The sequence below is a fragment of the Rhodamnia argentea genome, chromosome 10, assembly GCF_020921035.1.
Source record: "Rhodamnia argentea isolate NSW1041297 chromosome 10, ASM2092103v1, whole genome shotgun sequence".
NCBI lineage: Eukaryota > Viridiplantae > Streptophyta > Magnoliopsida > Myrtales > Myrtaceae > Rhodamnia > Rhodamnia argentea.
Genome location: NC_063159.1, coordinates 14,927,157 through 14,950,677, shown reverse-complemented (window position 1 = coordinate 14,950,677; position 23,521 = coordinate 14,927,157). Strand labels below are relative to the sequence as shown.

Below are 23,521 nucleotides of genomic sequence, written 5' to 3'. Positions count from 1 at the left end.
ATCCAACAGGTGATTTCACTAACATAGACATTTCATACCTCTCAGCTATAATTCTCAATTACAAGAAAAAGATATTGTGTATAATAGTAACTATTCACAGGTCCACGTTCAAACTACCAATAAAATATATGCTCAAATGTTACGAGAGCGTGATCTTCGTGCCTCTCTGTCAATAGGAATATAAATTACACCCCAACAAAAGGCACATCTCAAGACCACATACGTTGCCCGTGGTCGGATTTAATTTGTGCAGTTCATGTTTTGCTCGAACCATTTCCTTTATTCACGCTTCCATGTTAAGCCACAACAATACATATGAATCAATCAAATAGAGAAAGGCTTGACCCCACATATAAATCATCTCATTCAAATCGAATTTCCCAACATACACCGACAGATGATCCCTTCAAAATTTCATACGAGTTTCCGAATTATAATCAAAACCTACGACCACACAAGTGTCAATAAGGAATGGTTTCGATCCGGCAGCATCTCCGAAAATAATTGACGACCTCCACCTTTCCCCCTCCCGTACGTGCCGATGCAGATGTAAATTCTTGTCTTTTCTGCAAAATTCATTGCATCCCTTCTTCCCACCCGTCAGTTGTTTACTCCCCACCAGTCCCACGTAAAGCCACTCGCAATCGAGTGCCAATTCACGGTGAATAATCCTCCTCGGCTTGCGCAGTTCCTCCGTCTTTGCGTCCAAACCCTAACTCCTACACCCTAAGATCGCGTCCTCGTTTTGCTGAGCTTTTTGTCCATGGCGGGTTTTCAAAACCTAATCTGCCAGGCGTGACTTTCCGTACACTAGCCCCTTGGGAAGGCCATTCCCGAACGGAGCCTGCTGGCCGACACCGCAGTAACTGGCTCCGTGTTAAATTTATGTGGGACTGAAACCCGTACGTGTGGCCAAACCTCGAATGACAAAAATTTAACGAGTCGTACCTAAATTAAGTAATTCCATGACTCCAGTGTTGGTGCACTTGTGGCAAAGTACGTTGCACCTGCTTGTTTTTCATACCAAGAAAAGCAAAAGGCAGGAGAGCAATATCCGGATAACGATAAAGAACGATGCCGAAAGCTAACAATATAGGGGGGAACGCGTTGTCCGTACGAGGACGTAGGGTTTTGATTTTTATCATCACAAGATTCTACTGTACATAAATAGGCAGGTGTGTCCCCAATTTTTGCCGGAATTCGAGATGGGAATCATTCTCTACGAAGATGATGGACTGAACAATGGATTTCGACTAATGTCTCAAGAATGGTTATTTAACACGCTTAGTAAAAAGATACGTTCAATTATGATGCACATATACCTTGTTCGAGTTAATAGTAGCATTCGAATTCTCTTCCAATCTAAGATAATGAAATCGCTATCGGTTTCGATGTGTTCCCAGGAAATTAGGGCAATTGGGAGCTAGATTTGGTTATTATGGATAAATAGTTTTGATGGGTCTTAATGTCATGTCTAGCAAGGGATGCACATTGTGTCAAGTTTTCTATTCTCTCTTTAGGATTGATTATCATCTTGCAATCACAACAGGGTCGTAGTTCTATCTGTACGAAGAGGGATTTGATTTTGAAGATTTTAGTGGTATATGACCACCAGAATGATGAGATCGCAGCGTGACATATATTGTTTTTGTCAGCGGAAGCACGCAATGAAAATGGGCCGGTCCGTGAAAGGCCTTTTCCAAATGGACCGATCCGTGAAAAGCCTTTTTCAAATGCCCTGGGCCTTGAGAGACCCATTTAATCGAACATCTATATATCCACCCATCACTTTTGGGGGAAATTATGTGGTCCAGCACACCTAGATATGGGATCGGTCCGATGCACAATCCCAGCCATGGAATAAAAGAAGTTTTAATTTTGACCGTCGGACCATTTAAAAGAATGTTCATAGAGACGTGTTAAATCGGTTTTTGATAGTAACTTACCATGTAACTAAGGTAAGTTACTCACAATAAGGTTGTCAAACTTGGCAATTGAACAAGGACAATTACGACGTACGAGGATAGATACTACTCCTAGGTTCCTTCAATTTAGGAATCAAGAAAGAACAGCACGATATTGAAGTAAGTTTATTCACCATGGAGAAAATAAAGCGGGTACAGAATAAATCAAGGAGGTTTACAATTTCTAATGGCTTTCAAACTTGCGAGAACTCCAAGGTACAGATTCTGATATACACACAAACGTTGCAACGCTAATGTTTGCAAATCGATCTCATTAAATTAATGTGAAGCTTTTTGTTAGGGACTGTGTGATGCAACATGATGGTGCTTGATGCCATAAATAAAGTCTAAATATCGTCAGTTTGGATGTCTTAATTTAATGATGGATCCGAGTCCCAATTTACTATTTTGTTGCTTTCACTGTCCAAAGTAGATGACCTAAGGCCGACCCAAGATGTTGGTTAATTGATATTTTCCTGGCTAGGGTTTCGTTGGGTCAAGATGGAGTTGGAAGACGTTAGGGGAACGTCAAACGACGAAGGTCCTCATTTGACATGTTTATTAGCCGCTGTAAAATCCGTGGGAAATTTTTTTTTTTGTTGGTATATTATACGGTCTCGCACTATGCATTTTTCGTATTTTGAAATTCACCGTAGATGTAGTGTACCAAATGATTGTGAGGTGTTTGGGAATAGGAAGAAAATTACTTCGTGAGTAACCAACATCTTCTCATAATTGAAATTTGCTCCACGGTCGTATCATGTATAACCATTAGTGGACTATATAAACCAATTTCGATGTGTAAAGGACATCTAGTTGTGAAGGACTTAGTGTTATTAAATAGATCAAATAAATGTTTACCTAACTTATGTAATTATTTATTTTTTTGGGTAAAACTACTCATATAATATTTGCCAATGCATAATCAGAACACCTACCTGGTCGAAGGCTTCATCGACGAATTTAAATAGTAATGGCGGGACTGTTATTACATTATTACAAGATTCTCGTGTTGTCTCAGGAATTTTACTTCCCTTCCCTTCTGATCATATAACGCCAACAGTATCTCCTTCAAAGCCTCACACTCCATCCCCCAACTTCTCTCAACCTTCACATTTCAAATGATCATGTTTCAAAAAGCATGCCAATTGATCTATCCATATACCATGTAAAGAATTTGAAATTGCAAAGTTTTGGTTATGATTAAAGAAGCTGACAGTGAACTAACCAAAGTACCTGAACGTGTAGATTGCAGAAGGTTGTTCTCGTCCCTCCGAATGACTTGAACGTCGAAGCGTTTATGAGAGGAAAACCATGATAATCCAAGTTAAGCAAGATCTCGGAGAAGTCGACAGTAGTATTCTGAGTCGCGACCTTTGTTGTGCATATTTGGATTGCGACCTCGCTCTCGCTCAAATGATTTGTCGAAATAGATGGAGCCGAATTGGGAATTGCGCCTTTTCCTTTGCCGGTTTCTTGGTGAGTGCAATCCTCGCTTCCTTGGGCGGCATTAATTCTCGACAGAAGTTCTTCCTTCTCTTGAGCGAGTATCTGCACTTGCTGTTGCAGTTCCGGTACGTATTTCAGCACTCGGGACACTGTCGCCGGAATACTCAACTTCTTCTACGGGAAAAAGACGAGATCTAACTCTTGTTAAAACCTAATTTTAGGTGCCTTCCTTTAATTTCTCCTGACCCAATACTGATATATAACTGAGTATGCACTGACTTGAAGTTGAAGAAGCTATAAATAAAAAGCATAGAACATCAAGTTATACGTTAAGGATTTAGGCAATAGCACAAAAACTAGGGTTCATATGTGATCAACGATACTTTCCACTGGCTGCTACTCTTTTATTATACTCTCTCTCACTTTTTCCTTATTTGGCAAAAGGAAAGGAAATAAAAGACTAGCCCTAGCAACTTCCTTGCAGATACAGAACTTGAGGGTTACCGTTTGATCAGCAGACGGGAGCAGCGAACGGAGTGTGGAGTACAAACCGTTGATTTTCTTCCGCCGGTCGCGCTCCCTGGCGTTGTGGTTCAGCTTCTTGACCACCCCGGCTTCGCCGTTCATCGCCGCGAACGGGATATCGAGATGCTCGAGTACTAGCTCCGCATCCGGAGATGGTGATGAGAACGGCAAATGGAGAGGAGGTGGTGGAGAGCAAGGGTGGGCTTCTCTGCGCATGTAGTTCTCTTGTTCTTGGCTTGTTGAATCCACGTAGGGCCAAACACTAGGAGGGAAAGACAACATTTGTGGCCCAATTCTTCTGGAGGTTTCTGATATATTTAGATCTACAAGAAGGTGGATGATCATGGCTTGCTCATATATGAACTTCCCTTAAGGACCTCAGCTAAACAGTAATGGCGTAACTTATTGGGGAAAGATGACTAAAGGTGAGATGATCAATTGCTTATAATATGAACTTCCGGTAAGGACCTGAGCTAAAGATTAATGGCATAATGTATTGGGTGAAAATGACTAATCTGTTGATATAATTAGGATTGATTAAGCATAAATGGGAGGGATCTCTTTCGGGTTAAGCCTCTTGCACTCACTTCACTGTCCATACGCTGTCCATACGCGACCACTTTTTTTCTTGATTTATTTGGTTAAACACGCCATACACGAACCAAACATAAACATACACGTGTTGAGTTTGTTGGAGTCACCTTTCATCCCATGTTGATGGTAATCACTAGAAATTATTTTTGTGACCCAACACAAAATTATTAACGTTTGCAATGATAAAGATGGAATCCCTTTTTCCGTTTTGTATTATCAAGTATTTTCCCGAATGGTTTGTCAACCCAAAGGGAATTTGATATCTTTTGCAATTGTTCACATCGTATTAATATTCCTTACTGGTTTCATTTTATATTTCTTTTGGTAAAAGAACTGGGAAAAGGAAGGGAAAAAAAAAGAAAAGAGGGTGACTCGTGAAGAGCGCACGCCATGCACACCAAAGCACGAGCACAAAACGAGGTTACGACCTTAATTCTCGTGCATGAATTGCCATGTCACGAGTAAGCACGCATTCTCCTCGTTCTTGCTTGCGTTAAAGAACAGCAAATATTAATAATACCAGAGGAATTCCTTGTCTGGACTTGACAAGAATCTTTTTTCCTTGAAGCATCAAATCCTAAGTTCAAAGCATCGTCGGTCTTGTTTAGGGAAATATCCTTCCTACAGTTTCCGGTGCCGACATCTACATGAGGTGCTCGTCAGGACAACAGAGCTTTTACCCAACTGCAAAATTGGCACTGGTTAGATCCCCAACTTCCTGGAGAGGTTAATGTCTCTAGGAGGGATTGATCTATGATGGAAGAAAAATAATTCAACCTTCCACTTCTTTAGCGGGTAGTTCGCGAATCACGTCCAACAAGAGATGGATGCTTCTTTGCTTCCTCAATTAATGCAATTCATCCTTCATCCCTTTCTGCAGTGTAATTGGCATTGTTCTCCATGTCACCCATTATTTGCTAAAGAGAAGATTTACCTGTTAGAAAATTGGCTGGCTGGGAAGGGCCAGCAAGGCTCTTGCCCAGATCTAAGCAAGGGCCTGTAATCTGCGATTCCAACTAGTCATCGCCCCGTCATCGCCCTGTCATTGCTGGGCAGGTGGCGGTGGCAACAGTTGTTGTTCCATTTTTTGTGGTTTTTTTTAAGTTAGCTTATTTTATCATGATTTAAATAAAATTACTAAAAAATCATATTATGACCAAAATGATATCATTTTGATCTAATACTTCATGTTTTTAACCCCGTCATCGCCAAGTAGGAGAAAAAAATAATAAAAAGGCTATATAAGTATTTTCCGTAAGCCAAGTTAAATGGAGCACACGGAAGGTCTTGAGTACACCAATTTGACAAGTCTTAAGACTAGATTATACTTTTTCAAAGTTTTAAGTTTCAATTGTCTTTCGTGATAGGTTTTAAGACTCTAATGTACTTATTTCATATTTTCTAGCTTCCCAATTGAACGAAGCTGGGAAAAGAAAACAAAAAGTTTTGAAGAAGCCTTCAGTTTCTTGCTTGCCACTTCACTGTTCCGTGTCCTAAAAAGGGATAAGTTTTCTGTGCCAAGATTATTAGGTTGAACTTATAAAAATGTCAAAACTAACTTTTTTTTTAACTTTTAGCCAAGCTCCAAAATATTATTGTATTATTAAAAACTAGAGAATATCATATATGAATCTAAGCGTTGTGGAAGTTTCAAATGTTTAACCTTTTGCATACTATAGCCAGTATTATCGAATCTCACATCAATTTACCAACCCCGATTTGAGTGACATAATATCTATCCGATTGAGAGAGGTGTTGCTATTCCACCATTCCAGACAAATTATTTCAGAACTTAGAAATTTACATCTAGTATTTACACGTACAGGCAAGTAAGAATTACTCTGTACAATTGGGCATCTAAACTTTCCTGAATCGTTTTCGAAGACTCTCAACGGTCACCTGAAAACTACAAGCATGTAATAGAGTGATGCGACCTCGACCAGTGCAGGCGTCATGGCTGAACATGTCCCTTGGCAGCAGCAAGCTGTTTCTTGAGGTTGAGGACCTCAATGCCGTACGATGCCAAACGATCCTTGAGCTTTCCTGAAGCCTCCTCGTACTTTCTGTTCATCAGGTCTTGTTCATTTAGTGCTTCGGTGCATCGATATCTCATGGCGTCCAACTTTGCCTGTGTCCCCCGTAGTCTCATCCTCAACTTTGCTTTTTCCTTGCCATTGTTGACTTCTTGCTGTTTGTTCCCATACGAATCAGATAACAATAAAAATTAATTGTGATACTTGTAAAGTTAAAAGCTTTTAGCCGGAGCAACTAAACAAGAAGCAGACAACCCTTTCTATCATTGTTCCTGCCCTCTTGTTTTGAATATTCTAGGCAAAAAAAAGGGTCTACATTCTGAACAGGAAATACATAAAACCCTGAGACCCTTATCACCTCACAACTTAGCAGAAGTATAATACTAACAATAAAATCCATATGTTACGAAGCTGGAGCACAAGTCATTTCCAGTTTTCCACCAAGCTTAGGTGTTTGTTTCTGCCAAAAGATGCTGCGAAAATCAAGTAAAACTAATGCGGGAAAATGGAAAAGCTAGAAGGGCCATCCAACAATTTAGCAGAGGTAGTATCTCCACAATCTACCTATGCACCAATTGCCAACTCCAGAGCAGAGCTCAAAGCGTTAACCAAGAAACAATACAAATATGTTGAAAACACTTTTCCACCTTAATGAGGATACAGCAACTCCCAATCAGAGTGGATGGACGAAAGATTTCAGGGATTTAAGCTTTCTAATCAAAATATATTATGCGAGTGTGAATATCGAAATTATACACCAAATTTGACCCCCAATGCCCCCAAAGGAAAAGCATGTACATTGTACACCATCTAAAAGGAGGGAATGGATGATTGTTCTGCTGAATAATAAGACACAAAGTAGCAAGACTAAATAGACAAAAGAGAGTAATGATATAACCAACAAAGCTGGTAAGGCCAATTGAACCACATAATACGTTCCGTTATGTGAAAGTTGTACTTCTACCAATTTCACACTATACATTATGATTTGATTATTAACCTGTCGTACTCGTATATGACAAGGCTAACGTAGAGCAAGTTGTTCCAGGAATCTCAGACCTCAACCGCCAGTAGCATACTGTATGGTGTTGTGGACTTATATAAGTTGTTGAATATCACACATCCTACATAATGTAGCTATTAAACATTCCAATCCTGAGATCTACTACATACAAGAATACCAAGTTAATGAGCAAAAATCTAAAGGGCAGGCATCCCCAGTGGGCAAACTTACAGTGTGCAGCTTTATTTCCATAGTGGAAATTCTGTCAGACAATATATCTGCTTGAACTTGGGCCTCAGATATCTGAAAGAAAACACATCACCCTGTAATTTCTGATCCTTTACATGCCAATTAAATGCTACCTATGCTCAAGCACTTTCATCAAACTACCTTGGCATTTTGACTTATTTTCAGGGATTCAAGTTCAGCCATGTGCCTTTGCTGCTCCTCTAATTGAGTCTGCAACCTATCCCGTTCATTTGTTATGTTGTGAAGTTGGCTCTTGAGATTCTGAGGACAGAAAAACAAAAAAAATAAAGAGTATGCAATGAACACTGAAAACTTACAGCATAATCTGATCTTAGTGAGCGAGTAAATCTTAGAGGCTACTCTTTCTGAACAATCTAACCTGCAGATTACTTGCCAGATCTGTTCCAGTTTCTAACTCTTTATGTTTGATAAAAAGATCTTCCTTTTCTTTCTTAAGAATGTTCAGCTCCATCTGTAGCTTATTTACTCTCTGGCAAGCATCATTATACTCCAAATTTATGGTCTCAAGTTCTGACTTCATCTTCTGCAGGGAAAAGAACCAGTTAGCCTGAAAACCATCGAATGCAACCGTGCAACTTTTAACGTTTCCATCCATAAATTTGCAGAACAGATAAGTCAGTGCTTACGATTTGGGAATGTTTATTCTCCACATCAGCCAACTCGAGGGCATGTTTCAATCGTTCAATGTCTAAAGTCTTCTTCATACTGCAGATAAGTTGAATAACTGAAACATCAACATCGGTGAAACGGATGAAAGAGGCTTGATTCTCTGGAAGCTAAACCTTTCTACTGGCCACCTAAACACATAAGCTCATAATGGAGCAGCAACTTCATTGTTCAAAAAATTAACAATCTATAAAATGCCATGTTTCCCATTAACAGGGGAAGAATCTTAAAAAAAAAAAAAAAAGATGCAGTTAATAACATTCTTTTGCCCAGCTTTTTGAGCTAAAGAAGAATAGGATGACATCTAAATTAATAGTGCTCAAAGCGGCACATGACAAGATTGAAAAGTATCCCCATGGAACTCAATTAAAAGAACAATGATTGAGACAAACCTGTGCTCTCTCTCCAGTTCTGTCTCTTCCTCATTGAGTTTCAATTGCTCTCCAAGGACTTTGCATTGCTCCTTAGAGAATTCAAGTTCATTCTTTGCCTTAGATTACAGATAAAAGGGATCAAATGAGATGGAGAATCTCCATAGGAAAGTGACACATGTAGTCCAATTAATCCTAAATGTGCATAACACATAAAGAAAATGTCAGATGTAATGTGCATGACCGAGTTAGCATTCTTCAAAATTCACACAAAAATGAAGTTGCCTCATAGGGAAAGACAGTTAAATGAAAATCGATGCCTTCAACAAAGAACAAATGAAGTTTGCATTTATTTCCCCTCTTTCAGTGTCAACGGAATTCCTTCCGGAAGTCATTAAGAAATTTACCCTATATTAGTTAACCTCTTAAAAACTGTAGTTTGAAAGCATCAGCGCCCGTCAATTATCCTCAGTTGTATAATTATTTGATTTAAAGTTGTCATGTCGCCAGTTTTTCTCAGACTATTTCTACAAATTTTATTGAGTCAATGGAATTTCGGTTTTACCTATTTGTTATATGTATTGTCCGGGTGTTTCAACTTATCAATTTAGAAACTTAACAAAATACAACTATTGCGATAAATTAGATACATCCACAATTTAAATAAAAAAATGTAATTTCACATACACAAAAGACAAAAGACCTCTAACCAAAACACTTTTTGCCATTCCAGCCAGGATGTTAATTCAGTTCCATACATAACAATTGAAGAAAAAGTTTGTAGGTTTTACTTTGAGGGATAATAACTAGCACCCCAGTAAATTTTTGTGCAACTGTTGAATGTTCTTTCCCCAAACTTAAGCATCACTCTAATTGCAACCCCTAGTTGGAGCACTACTTAATGTACTAATTCTCGATCTATAGTGTTTGTCCAACATAGGCTGAGTGAACAGAAAGTGCGTGACAAAAATAAGAGAAAAAAACAGATAACATAATTTGAAAGCAATCTAAAGTTTAAGTTGACACTTTTAAGAAACACAATTTAGAAGTCAAACAATAGTTTGTTCGTGAGTGTTTAGGGACCAGTGCCAGCCAAAAAGAGAAACAGAAAATATTCAGCTCCTGCACTGACTCATATAACTATTACACTATCAAACAAAGTGAACTATAGTGACCATCTTGATGGAGATGATTTTTACACTTACTAATGTTGCACTTTTCTCAATAGTATTTTTAGCGAAAAGAATAGATCACGGATATATTAAATGTTTTCAACACTAAAATGAGACTTCCCACTCTATTATCTCACTTGGATTGACCAATGTTACTCTCATGAGTATAGAAATGTAAGTACCCCTTCTCAAGGGCTTAGCTGTCTCAATGTACAGTGCAAATCATGTTGATGGAGTGAAAGCATTCTTGATTTGAAATATACAAAAAGACATAGAAGTTACAGCTACCCAAGATGTTTTGAACTACACATTCCAAGGAGATTCATGCAAAATTGAAACTTCCATAAGAAAATAGTTATTATATGTTACCTCAGACAGTTCTGTGGATAATGATGTAATCTCTGCAGACAACTTAGTCTTTTCTTCAATGGCTTTAATGCTAGCTTTCTCTTTAGCAGACCATATAGCCTTCTCCTCCTCCATCTCTAGCAGGGAATCTGTAAGTTGCTGCAAACGCCAATGTACAAAGCAATGAAGCCGACTTCAAGAAACACCTTAATTGGACACATTTTGCTTGTGACTCAACTTTATGTTCCTACCATAGCTAACTCTTCCTTTTCATTTACCAACTGATTGATTGATGCTTCCAGCTTTTGCTGATAAGATTGAGATTCTTCCAATTTTCCATTCTGGAAAGGGACAGGATAAGATGCCATATGAGGCAGATAAGGTGGAGCTCAGAAATTCACTTCATTTCACCATAAACAAAAAGTTGGAGTCAAAACTAAGAGCTGTCAAAGCTTACAAGCTTCGAAATTTCTTCCCGCAACCCTGTTAATTCTGAACTTTGCGTGCTCATATTTTGAGATTGAACTTCCAATTCCAAGGCCAAACTCTCGCTTTTAGACATAGCTTCATCCTTTTCCTTACATGCAGCTGCTAATTCCTCTTCTAAGGAGGCAATAGTCGCTTCCATCTCAAATGCAAGAACTTCCAACCTTCTGTACTCTTCCTGAATATTACAATCAGAAGAGAGGAACAAATTGACAAAATCCGTCAGTTTGAAGCTTCTTCTATTCTCCCACAATGTATAATGTTATGACTTTGAAGCTCAAAATGCCAAAAATGAACTTAAATGGGAACATTGAACAACTTTAGGGATCGCCTCCACAAGATTTCATTCAGAAAATCTCTAATACAATTCATAAAGTTGTGCTATATGAAATTAGGGTGTCAGAAGAAGTGCAATTGAGGAATAAGCTGCACCACCAGAAACGTACAAATGCACATAAGATGTAAATAAAGGGAAAATATAAAAATCTGTCTTCTAAAATAAGTTTATTCAAGAAGATAATCAGCTAGAGATACATAACAAATTCCGTAATTCATCAGCATTTAGTTAGAAATATGAACATCGTGACAGATGCATCCCCATCCATGTAGAGTTGCCAAGTTTATTTTGCTTACCAAAGAGCATCATGTGAATTACCGCACACAGAAAGCTATTGGTTACATTCCGAATCTAAACCAGACAAAAGGTGTAGATGAACATTATCCAGTCAAGGGAATCACAAGCAGACAAAAGGTCAGAGTACATTGCAACTCATCAAAAACTAAAGAAACATTTCGCACACAGCATCAACACATTGGGTAGCCTTGACCACTTGTCAAATCAAGACCAAGATAATTTGTGCTTGTACAAAAAGAAGGAAACGATTGTCCATAACATGGCCAAACAGTCAAGAAGCATAACTAGCTCTTTCATAGGACGACTCCGCCAACAAAAATTCAACCCAACAAGTATATGGTGGCAAGCAGAGAACTATCAATTAAACAGGTTACAAACTCAAAGGGAATTGGGAATAGGACTGAATTTCATTCTATCCCAAGCAGAAATATTTATAAGTGTCGTTTGTTTCATCTTGTACCCCCCACCCAAAAAGAAAACCAGGACCATTGACTTGTGAATTTTGACAGACTAGGGGAAACAGAACGTTAATCCATAACCATCCATAGCCGGCTTGCAAGTATGCAGAATGCATAAGTGAAGTGACAGTTTGGATGATTAGCACCTGCATTGTCTGGTCAATATGGACAACGTGGCCCTTAGACCTTTTGGCATCAATTGCAACTGAATCACGCCGTCTCCCAGCAAGTGACTCCCGTTTATTGATATCCCTTTCTAAAAGAGCCTTCTGACCATGCAATAATTTTATCTCCCGCTCAGCAGATGCTTTTTCACCCTGATGGCGCGGGAGTCCATGAGTGATCCTGTTATTTGCAGAAAACTAAAAAAAAAAAAGAAAAAAAAAATTAATTCGCGTGACACCTCAAGCTTAGTCCTTTCTTGGACAGCATTCCTCAGCTTGAATTCAATCTCTTTCAACTTCAACTTTGTTTTATCCAGATCTTTCCTCATAGTCTCCCTTTCTTTCGCCAAGGTGGATGAGGATAAGCATGAGATTTCCTTTTGAAGACTCTGTATTTGGGATAAAAGTTCTATCTTTTCTGACTCTGTTTGCTCCCTGAGTTCCTATGTAAAGACCAACAACTTGGATAATGTGCAGCAATATACCGAAGCCCACGCATTATATCAAGAGTCCAAACTTACCGCCAAGGCACTTTCAGAACTTTCAGCATCAGTTTTCAATTCTTGTATTTGCCTCTGGAGACCATCGGAGAAATCTTGCGAAAGAATCTGCATTTCATATTCAGTTTCAGAGAAAATAATTTAGACCAACCAAATAGCGACTATCATATTTTCCTAGAGAAGAAGTACAGCACCTTCTCACTCTCGAGTTTATAAACTTTCTCCTTGACGTAATCATGCAACCTCCCATGGTGAATGGTAACTAATTTCTGTTGCTGAGATGTCTGACTTGAAAGGGTCTTGATATCCTGCATTCAACCCAACACTTATACATACAGGCCACAATAGCACAAAAGGGCATTTATTTTCAGTTAAATTCGGATAGGATAAATCAATAGAATGTCTACTCCAGGTGCCAGGAGATCTTAAAATTCAGGAGAGTAAACTGCCACTATTCAGGTTATGGGGCTGAATGTGCACCAAAATTTGTAGGTGAGTAACTTGGAATTCAATAAATGTTTCTTTTGGGATGGTAAAATGCAACAAGTACTCACGAGAAGGGTGCTTGACACACTGAAAAAACTCTGGAAAACTTCATCCATAAGTGAAAAGGCGCCATCTACATAATTTTGCAAATTTTGGACTTCAATCATTATATCTTGAACTTCCATGGAAAGCTCAACCAAAGAGTCAAAGTTGCCCTCCTGAAGAAGAGAAACAGTTTCAGTTTCTGTTTTGAGGACATTGTGCAGCAAGAACAATGCCAATATCCCTAGATCGCAGAAATAGGAAAGCAGCAACATGCATTATTTGACACCAAAGATGCATTGTAAGCATGTCTTTCTTGAGCCGTCCTTGCCTCCTTATGTGCACTAAGAAGTTCTTCACGAAGCTTTAAAAATGACATCCCATCCAACAGAAAATAAGACAGTGAAGCATCTAGTAAAAATCATAGAAGTTGAAACATGCTATGAAATTATAAAAGCTACGGAACTTCCTTTGCAGAATGAGGTGCGGCATCACTATGCAAGACATACAAGCACAAGCGTGCGCCTGAGAATTTCAGTTGTGCAGCAAATCAAAGAAAGGTACATGAACACATAAAGTATGCTCGACGCATGCAGCATATACATAACTCATCCACACAAATTGGTCTTTGACGTAAGGGATGACCCTACTAAAAGCTGAGAGCATACTTGATGGACATACCAAGGAAGGGGCCCTCTGTCCTTCCCTTGTTTATGCTTACGTATTATCTAAGGACCCACGTATCGTGATACCCTTTTGGTGATGTCTTCCCCTTCTTAGTTTATCCACAATGCTTAGCTCATACGATAATTGTACATTTATGAAAGTGCCTAACATTCTTTCCTTTTCCATTTTCCATTCTAATTTTCACAAAGCTTACGACTTTCCTCACCTTTCACTTAACGATTGTTTCAAGCTAAATACACTACTGGAGAATTGCTTAGCCCATACATAGACTTTTCATTTTGGTATAAAAAAGGATGAAAATACAGGTAGTGTATGCTGCAAACAAATAAGTAAATACCTCCTCAAACTTCTTCTCAGCAAATAATTTGTTTTCTGCTGCCATCTCAACATAATTATCCAAATTCTTCTGGCCCAAAGTTTTCTCTATCTCCAAAACCTTGATCTAGAATGTAAAGACGACAGAATAGATGAATGTGGCAGAAAATTGACCGTGATTGGACTGTATAAAGAATCACAGAATGAGAAATATATAGGAGAAAGAAATTGGATACCTGATCTTGGAGTTGCTCAATCACAAGATGAGCCTCTGGCTCTCTAGGACATGTAACATTATTTTCTTGTTTTACATATGACACCAATTTGGCTTCAGTAAGTATTCTCGTTAAGCAATCGATTTGTATAGCACTGGAAATTCGCTGTATGATGCCAGAGAGGAAAGGAAAATGTGACAAAAAAGCAAGCGACAAAATAGAGGGAAAGAAGCAGATGCAAAGATTTACCTGAGCTTCAGATTCCATCAACAAATCCTCATACTTTGCATGGATATCTGTAGACTCATTTATGACCTGCCACAATACAAGCTTTAGACGTTGCTATTGAAAAGGACATACATTAATGAACTGAAAGGCTTTTCACAAACCACAGGTGCACTTTTATTTTTGACTGTTGCTTTCCTCCTGTTAGTCACGTGCTGCAGAGCTCGTGGATGAGGAAGACTAGAGTCTTCCACTCTCTTCCGATTGCTAAAAATGTTTGTGTTAGTTTCAGTGTCTTGAAGTAACTTCTCAAAAGGCAGAAGTGGACCGATATCCTGCTTAGCTCGTCCAGGCTTAAGAGGAGAATCCTTCAAATCAGGCAGGGAGTAAGCCTAATATTGAAGGTAAGTAACTTAAAGTAAAGCAAGGGGATATGAGGGCAATGGTACTTGATTCTAGAAAGAATCATGAAGCAACAAGAAAATTCGGGTGAGAAAATGTAAAGAAGAGCGGTAAAAGAAACAAATCTGAGAATTACATGTGATGGAAATTGGCTACTTATCATGTTCATACCTTAAGAGTCACTTCCACTTCATTTCCACCCTTTAATTTCCAGACAACCCCAACCCCAAACCCCAAAGAACAAAAGTAAAACAAAGGGGAAACAAAGAAAGAAGGAAGGATATTGCAAAAGCACTTGAGTTGGCAAAGTCCTTAGTCCTTACACCAAATCTACTAGGCGTTAACTAGAAAAACTGCAGTTGCTGTATACATACTTTAAGGCCAAAGTTTTTGTGTTCTGACCATTTGTCTTATTAAATGACCATACTTCACAACTAAGGATTTTCTTGGCAGAAAAACACCTAGAGTGTCAATATTTGTGCACGGAGCTCACTTTAGTGCCAATTTTTTTCGCCGGCTCACTTAAGTGCCAAATCGGAGAAAAAACGATCACTTAAGTGCCAACGGCAAGAAATTCCGGCGACCTCACCGGACTTAGCATTTAAATGATCGCTTTTTAAAAAAAATTGACACTTAAGTGATCCAAAAAATGATCACTTTAGTGCCAAATTAGAGAGAAAACGATCACTTAAGTGCCAATTCCGGGGACCTCACCGGAGTCGGCACTTAAATAATCGTTTTTCAAAAAAATTGGCACTTAAGTGACCCAAAAAAAAATATTGGCACTAAAATGAGCGCAGTACACAAATATTGGCACTTCTAGTATTCTTCTGCCGGATTTTCTGTGTTGATATCATTGTCATTTACCAGTTAGATAGTGAGATCTTAGATAATTTGGTTTAGCAACTTACACAAATCTTTTACTTGCATCAAATTAGCCTATCTAATATGACGTAGTTGCCGATTCGCATTTTGGTCCTGCTGTTCCAAAAGCTACTGTAGTGAGTCTCTCTATGCTTCATATACATGATACAACCTGCGTATCTGTCTTTACCGTCAAAATACAACTACAACCGTGAATGGGATGTCCGGTAAACATTATGGTAGTAAAGCTAATAAACTGCTCCCTTTCGACACAATCTATATTAAAGCCACCAGGTTTGAGCATTTGGCTGTATCCCCAGAATTTTTTCAAGATGGCTCCATGTGCAAGAAAAGAAGTCTCTCTCTCATCACGGGTGTATTGTGCTCAGATTTCCAGTCAGTTCACATTCAAGAAGCCTTTCAAAGTTTTTTTAAAGAAGCTATTTCATATTCGATATTTGCTACAGCTAGGCCCCAGGCTCTTAACTGCATGTCAAGTTTCAAAGACCAGTCAAGAAGTCCTCCAAATTTTAGACATAAAATGCAGATTATCTAAGCTGCTTGTGGAAAACTGAATTTCCTTTTATATTATCTATAAATACTGTTAAGGATATGCCGCATATGGTTGATATTAGGAAAATTACGTATGAATTTTCTTCAGGTTGCCATTCACAATTTTTTTGCTGAATCATTCCACTCCAAGTCTCTGTTTACCTCCTATGCAGTCATGCCTCTATCTTTTAGCTAGGTGCAGTGCGGAATATGCACGAAATTGTAGAAAACAATGTCAATTAATGTATTTAGAGAGAAAAAGCCAACTGATCGAAAATTGGATTGACTTGTCAATCCAGAAGGCAATACCTTCGTAAGCGTCTCACGCAAAAGATTGCTGGGGCACCATGTATCCCGCCTCTTACCCTGCTTACACAATGAGGAAAATCTCTTCAAAGCAAGAAAACCAGTGTTAATAATCTGCAACAAGAATAATTAGGTTGCCTTGAGCTATTATTGTTCTCCTAGATCTACTCCACTTTGTTTCCTGGTAAAGACGAGAGTTTTGAGCATGTTTCAGATAAAATTTCAGAGGTCTACAACTAAGTGATTCATGGGTGGTGGACAACTATCTTACAAGTAGCCGGCTCAACTGTCTAAAATAAGCCAGATGGGAGTGGGGATCTATATTAAAAGGCCAGGTATATATACATTCACAACAATATCATAAATCATACTCAGTGACCATTTCATTCTGCTAATCTGTCTTTCAATGACATGTGTTCTTCGCTCTAGTGCTGCACTATTCGTTGATGGAAGGATTAAAGCATAGATTATTCATCAGCAAAGCTAACAAGAAAAGATAGGTCTACAAAACGCCCATAAAATGAAGTTGTAGGTCATTTTTAGGACTTTATATCGCATATAACCAGCCAAGTACAGCACTGCCCAGCTATAATGGGGACAAGCCATTAAAGTATGCATTTGTATCTGTCTTTTGACCAAAAGGACCACGCCGTGCATTATTAGCTTGTTGCTTCACCGTAGAGCAGCAGAAACAGCACAGACATGGCATACCTTGTGTTTTCTATACGTAACTATGAACCATCTTCATGTGCATAAACGAATATTTTGCCAAACATGCCAATTCAACTATGGTACTGATTCATACAAAGAACTCAAAACTTTCATTGTGTAGCTATAATACAACTACAAAATATTAAAAGTACTAGTGAGCTAGCCAAATAAAACATGAAACTCGGGGAATTCAAAGTATATGCAGTATACCAGCATGCCACCTGTATAGTACCTTTTTGAAATTATCTCGAATCTCTTCCCTGTTTGAGTACAACACAATTGAGCTCAAGTTTTCAATTTTTTTAGCTTGCTCCTGTAACCTTCTCTCACGTTCAGCTTGGGCTTTCTTTTCCTCCTCCAACTCCAGAGCGATTCGCTCCCTCTCCAGTTCAGTCTGTTAAAGAAGTTTGAGTGACTTAAAGATCACATTCCCAATTTTCTATGACATTTATACAACATAAGCAGCAACACTAAACCTGCAGTAATGTATTCCGCAAGTTTAAGATTTCCTCTTCAAAATGCTCAGAATGTGAACCCTGAAGAAAATCAGTAGCATCAGAAGATCAATTTTCAAAGTCATCATTGCAAATAAGTGCATGTTATATTCATCTCCATCTCAGTTATGACAAATAAGTAAACCTGCAATTTGGCTCGAAGCTCCTCAATTTCCTTCTTCTGCCGTTTTAGCAGAGCGGCATCTGTCAAAATCTGCCTCATAGGAAAGGTTAAAAGAATAAGCAACAAAGGCCTATACCATTTAACACATCAAAAGGAAAAAAAATGCAAATGGAAGGAAAAAAATGAAAGGCTACAAGTGGAAAGGAAGCCAATGGCTTAGGATTGAGACCTCATTCACATGGGCACAATTGGTAATACGAAGTGCTCTGCTTGCAAACTGGAGACTGCTTTTTGTTTCATCTGCATGAATCTGCAATAAAGAAATTGATATGAAGCAGGACAGATATGTGCAAGCTGCATATGATCAGAAGCAATGTCCGCCAAAGTTTACGAAATTATCCTTGTGTTCATGTAAGAGTTCATTTAGTTGCTACAAAGAAAAATATCATATCAACAAATATCATCACAAGAGATGCAAATAGAATTTGACAAAGAATGTTATTAAATGGTAGTGGTCTAAGTGATATGCATACCCTTGACAAGCTTACACGGCAACTATGCCTGCGATGAAAACTTCTAAATAATAGGTACTTCAGCATGAAAGGCTACACAAATTTCCCAATGCAGGAAACTTGAAGGAGTTAATAATAAAAAACTCATGCATTTCACTGCATGAGTTGCATGGTTTCAACAATTTAATTGCACATAGGATGCTCAAAGTAACGGTATCACAAGGAACAGTCAAAACATCCTTTCAAAACATTTAGTGTATTTTCCTTAGTTGTTATTTATCCTCTTATAATGGCAGAAAGAATGATTTCTTAGTCAGGTCGAACAAATGCTAAGACCAAATTAAGAGAAGTGGATGAGTTTGACGGATCATGAGTTGTACTGAGTCTGCAGACACATGTCTCCATGATAGAGAGCACAAGTCCAGAAAATTTAATATTTCACGGATGCTACAGATTAACTAGATCTACTCAATGATGTCAATCAAAAAATTCACAACATGGCCAACTTTACCCTTAGAACACCTGGAATTACATGATACCTAATGTTACCACTTCCTCTAATCCATTCAAATTTTATAGGATACAGATTAGCTCAGTCAAGCCATTATCGATGCATGACACATCTTTCAAGTTATAAAATTTACATCATATGGCAACTAAAGGCCTTTCATTCCATGTGATGATGACCTAGAGTTTCATGCGGTAGAACCATGAAGCAACCACAGAACCAGCTTGCACTTGGTCAGGTCAAAATGAAACATGTAAACTCTTGGCCTGTATTCAAATGAAAAGCTCACTGGCAGCCAACATGCATTGTGAAGACCAAGTCTAGTGGTACACAATCTCAGCTGCAGAATGAGATTTTTATATAGAAAAAAATATAGCATTAAACTAATCAAGGGTCGTCAGATGTTACCAGACCCCACATAACACAAAGCGTAACAATAAATCTGCCCTCTTCTCAACCTTGTTTAAATCCAGATTATGACTAAACCAGACCAATGCACAAACCGGCCAGACAAGGCCCAATTGTCTTCAGGCCAGCTAACTTGACCCAGTCGTACCAAGAATTGGCTTCAAGGACATATAAAATCCAACAAGAGAGATAAAACCACCGATGTCACAATCATCTAAAACTTTGGTACGGCATCCTACTCTGACAGAACGTATACTTACTGAGCTAGTAGAGAAAGATACTTTTACTCAAAAACCACAAGGATGCAATCTAAATGACTTTTTAACCATAACCTGCGCCAGCGTGATATTGCAAATTATAGCTGTGTTTGAATTTCCACCAAGAGCAGGTTGCAAAATGCGTGTAAGTTTGCTGTCGCGATATGGGACATGCCCCCTACATCAAAAGTGAGCAATATAAACCCACCAGCTATATATATTATAAAAGGTATTTGCCAACTAATCTTTTATCTGAAATAATTGGATACTAACCCCTGACTTTCGGCGCCTTCGCTCAGCTTCTTAATCACAGTTCCCAGAGTCATCAAACTTTTGTTGATGTGAGATCCCTCTTTGAGACGGACACCCTCTGCCCCAGTTTTTGCAGCACGTTCCGAACCAGCAAGGTCTACTAAATTCTAGATAAAAGATCGTGGGCGTCAAAAGGGAAAGATCGATAAGAGTACATATTTAACAAGATAAACAAAATTTCATACCAGAACAGATACACGGACAGCATCACAAGAACTGCCACCATCACCATCTTCAGTTTTATCCCGACTTTCAATAATCTGTTCGTTGTAATGGTGAGAAATTTGAAGGTTACACCATAAAACAACTGAATATGGAAGGATTTTGCAAAGCATGTGATTGTGAAAAAAGGACAAAAAAAAGTTCATGAATCTACCATGCGAAATATGGTGTGAGACCTGCTGCTGTACACGTTCATATTTGTCTCTCCAATATGACGATGAGCTGAATAGTAAAAGAAGCAACAGTACCCAGGATGTCAAATAGGTTAGGACCCCTTCCTTAAAAGCTTTGATAAAATCTACACTCTAGAATTAATAATTTCCCTTTTAAGAGAAAATAGTTTCAAAGGCAATAAACCAAATCTCTACATCATAATATATCTGCAAACGTATTGATGGAGTCGCAGAAGCAAAAGGTAATGATGCCACGAGAGTTACCTTCTCCAAATTCCATAAAATCGAGGACTTGGTCAGGAGATGCAACAATTTCTTCACGCAGACCAGCAACATATATTCCCCGCTAAGCTTGCAAAGTTGATTCCCAAATGAACTTTACGAACTAATAAAAGAAGTTACACAGCGCTCTAGTACACAGTAAATCCATACCTCCAAGTTTTCATGAATTTGCAATTTCCGATGCTCAGGAGCCAACAGGTCATTTATTTCTTCGTTATATATCTCCATATAAGACATTCGCAGCAAAAATTCACGACCCGCCTCCTGAGTATTATAAGGACGATAAGTGACATGTAGAAAGATCAGACTAAAAACTCACAGAGAATGCATGTTATCTTTCTTTTTTTTCTCAGTACTTACTCTATTGGACGAGAAAGAGGAATTCATGAAAGAAGGTAATTCAAAGACTGGAAAAGGTAAACACCGTAAGGCTTTTAACATACTCAAAAAAAGAGAATCTACAGTTTAATGAAAGGAAATGTTCAGTTTCACGAGCCAAACTTATGATAGGATTGAAGATAAAGGAAGAGATATACACCAAAATCACCTTTGAATCAAAGATAAATTAAACAGCGTACTAAAAGAAACTGCTGAACCTAACTTTTTTATGTAATAAAAAGAAGAGGATAACGGAAATACTATTGAGCGTGTCAACATTTTGCCTATTACTCGATGAATATTTGCTTAACATAACTCAGAACAACAACTATATTTCGAGTAATTAAGCTTTCATGGAACGGGCAACTTCAGGAATAAGAACATGCAGCATAAGCAATTCATAAGCGAATTTCACTGTTGCAATTTACATAACCTGCAAATCCAGAATCGGATCATTAGACACCGTGGCAGCATTTCTTGGTTGAGAATTTATGAGATGTTTTAAGCATTCCAAATTTTACATTAGTTTTTCAGAAATTTATCCGAGGAGGTTGAGGATAAAATTTCGGAAATACAGGCTTTGAGCTGCATACTTAGAGCTAACAATTTAGTGAAATGGTATTCTAAGGGCTAAAGTACACTAAAAGTGCCAAAACTTGTGTACGGCGCTCGCTTTAGTACCAAAACTTGCAAAACGATCACTTTAAGTGCCAACTCTTTTAAAAAATGATCACTTAAGTTCCAACTTCCTCTAAACACCATCACTTCAGTGCCAACTTCAATTTGAGTTGACGTTGCTTGTCAGAAATCCAACACGTGCCATTTTTTATTAATATTTGAGATGACGTGTCTTAGTGGAGTTGACACCGAAGTGATCGTTTTTAAAAAAAATTAACACTTAAATGATTGTTTTTAAAAAAAATTGGCACTTAAGTGATCGTTTTGAAAGTTTTGGCACTAAAAAGATTGTTTTTCAAAAAAATTGACACTTAAGAAATCGTTTTGAAAATTTTGACACTAAAGTGAGCGCCATACACAAGTTTTGGCACTTGTAGTGTACTTAAGCCGTATTCTGAGATTATTGGTAATGTATCAAACTTTTCTAGCAGTGAAGATTTGAGACATAAATCATATGAGACTCACAGGAAAATGTATACCTTGTTTATGGAATCGAACAAATCATAAACTGAAAGAGGTATAACTCCTGGCTCTCTCTCTGATCCCCGCATGGTATGTGTCTTTCCGCTGTTAGTTTGCCCATAAGCAAAAACAGTTCCTAAAAGACAGCAATATAATACGAAATGTGAGCTAAATCCGGACTTCAAAGCTCTAAGCTACGTGCAGCTGCAAAGCAAATTTTTTATGCTTTCATTGCCCAAGCGATATAAAATGACAGAAAGAATCCCTACGAAAAGTGCTACTTCGAACAATTCAAGTGAAAAGGGTTGAAAGCCAATATAGAATCAGTTGCACAACCAAATGAAGGAAAGCTGAGAGAGCTTGCCATTAAATCCACGAATAGCAGCGGCGACGATGTCTTTGGTGCGGGATTCATAGACCTCCAATGTCTTACAATCTTCCCCAAATATCTTATCTAAAATGACGAAAGAGCAATATCAAATAAGCTGACTTACAATCCTCTCCAAATATTCTATCTAAAAATAACAAAAGAACAGCGTCAAACGAGCTTTTACAGGCTTCGCGCTAAATTACAGGAGACGAACACAAATTCGATTCTCGCCGAGCGAAGACAGAATGAACGGAGACAATACCAAACTCGAATTTGGAAGGAAGATTGGCCATGAAGATGGAGTTGCCCGAGATCCTCCAGGGGCTGGTCCCGGCATCGTCCGGCGAGAGCGGCCTCGCCCTGACGCTCACGTGTATTCTCTCCATCCCCAAGCTCGGCCGAGGTGAGGAAGAGTGAGCGACGGTGAACAGTGTGAACGAGGGGAAGAGAGAGAGACGCTGCTGTTTTGATTTGGGGATTTTCTTCAATTTTCCCGCCTTTCAGCGCTTTCCTGCGTTTTTTGAAAGAAATGATGGAAGGCCTGTACCATTTTCTTTCCAAGGCCGCCGGTTCGTTTTGGGCCCAATAGAACAGATACGAGCCTTTTTCTTACTTTACTAGGATTAACAGGTAATCCAAGAAAGTATACTCAAATTAATAGTGAAATCACAGAAAATAAAGAAGTTGGTGAAGTATTAAGGAGTTGGTCCGATTTGTTTTTTAGGTGGCCCTAATCTTGCTCCGAGAGGAGGTGAACCATACAAACTTGCACAAGTACAATGATTCAAATCGAAACAACTTTTTTTATAGTAAGTATAGTAAAAACATGTCTCTTTCTAAAATGAGCTTTGACTACTAGCACGGCACGGGTGATGCGCCCTCACGATGACAGGACATTA

General features: G+C 38.5%; 2 protein-coding genes across 6 annotated transcripts; both read right to left on the bottom strand.

Annotated features, from left to right (window-relative positions):
- Nucleotides 1-2,709: 2,709 nt before the first annotated feature.
- Nucleotides 2,710-4,326, bottom strand: LOC115732929 (transcription factor ORG2-like). 3 transcript variants are annotated; one of them, XM_048271682.1, is made up of 3 exons: nucleotides 3,918-4,326; nucleotides 3,201-3,584; nucleotides 2,710-3,072 (listed from the first exon to the last, which is right to left on the bottom strand). In XM_048271682.1, exons 1-3 carry the CDS (start codon nucleotides 4,281-4,283, stop codon nucleotides 2,953-2,955), a joined length of 870 nt encoding a protein of 289 aa, XP_048127639.1. In that variant the 5' UTR covers nucleotides 4,284-4,326; the 3' UTR covers nucleotides 2,710-2,952. The 3 variants fall into 3 exon arrangements, with proteins under 3 accessions (XP_048127639.1, XP_048127640.1, XP_030519477.2); XM_048271683.1 differs by having other exon boundaries at nucleotides 2,711-3,072; nucleotides 3,201-3,524; nucleotides 3,918-4,325; XM_030663617.2 differs by having other exon boundaries at nucleotides 2,721-3,072; nucleotides 3,201-3,587; nucleotides 3,918-4,320.
- Nucleotides 4,327-6,232: 1,906 nt separating this feature from the next.
- Nucleotides 6,233-23,229, bottom strand: LOC115732914 (kinesin-like protein KIN-7O). 3 transcript variants are annotated; one of them, XM_030663602.2, is made up of 32 exons: nucleotides 22,885-23,229; nucleotides 22,617-22,706; nucleotides 22,270-22,388; nucleotides 20,885-20,998; nucleotides 20,717-20,798; nucleotides 20,434-20,501; nucleotides 20,243-20,317; nucleotides 20,019-20,164; nucleotides 19,821-19,923; nucleotides 18,290-18,370; nucleotides 18,082-18,150; nucleotides 17,919-17,978; nucleotides 17,675-17,836; nucleotides 16,735-16,791; nucleotides 14,772-14,999; nucleotides 14,632-14,697; nucleotides 14,404-14,547; nucleotides 14,190-14,294; nucleotides 13,192-13,341; nucleotides 12,832-12,945; nucleotides 12,659-12,745; nucleotides 12,377-12,580; nucleotides 12,120-12,290; nucleotides 10,853-11,059; nucleotides 10,647-10,736; nucleotides 10,417-10,554; nucleotides 8,897-8,994; nucleotides 8,465-8,543; nucleotides 8,197-8,361; nucleotides 7,959-8,078; nucleotides 7,800-7,871; nucleotides 6,233-6,720 (listed from the first exon to the last, which is right to left on the bottom strand). In XM_030663602.2, the coding sequence occupies exons 1-32, from the start codon at nucleotides 23,006-23,008 to the stop codon at nucleotides 6,484-6,486; spliced, it is 3,825 nt and encodes a 1,274-aa protein (XP_030519462.2). In that variant the 5' UTR covers nucleotides 23,009-23,229; the 3' UTR covers nucleotides 6,233-6,483. The 3 variants fall into 3 exon arrangements, with proteins under 3 accessions (XP_030519462.2, XP_030519468.2, XP_048127638.1); XM_030663608.2 differs by having other exon boundaries at nucleotides 14,772-14,960; XM_048271681.1 differs by lacking the exons at nucleotides 22,270-22,388; nucleotides 22,617-22,706; nucleotides 22,885-23,229 and having other exon boundaries at nucleotides 20,717-20,803; nucleotides 20,885-20,976.
- Between the last annotated feature and the right edge of the window lie 292 nt (nucleotides 23,230-23,521).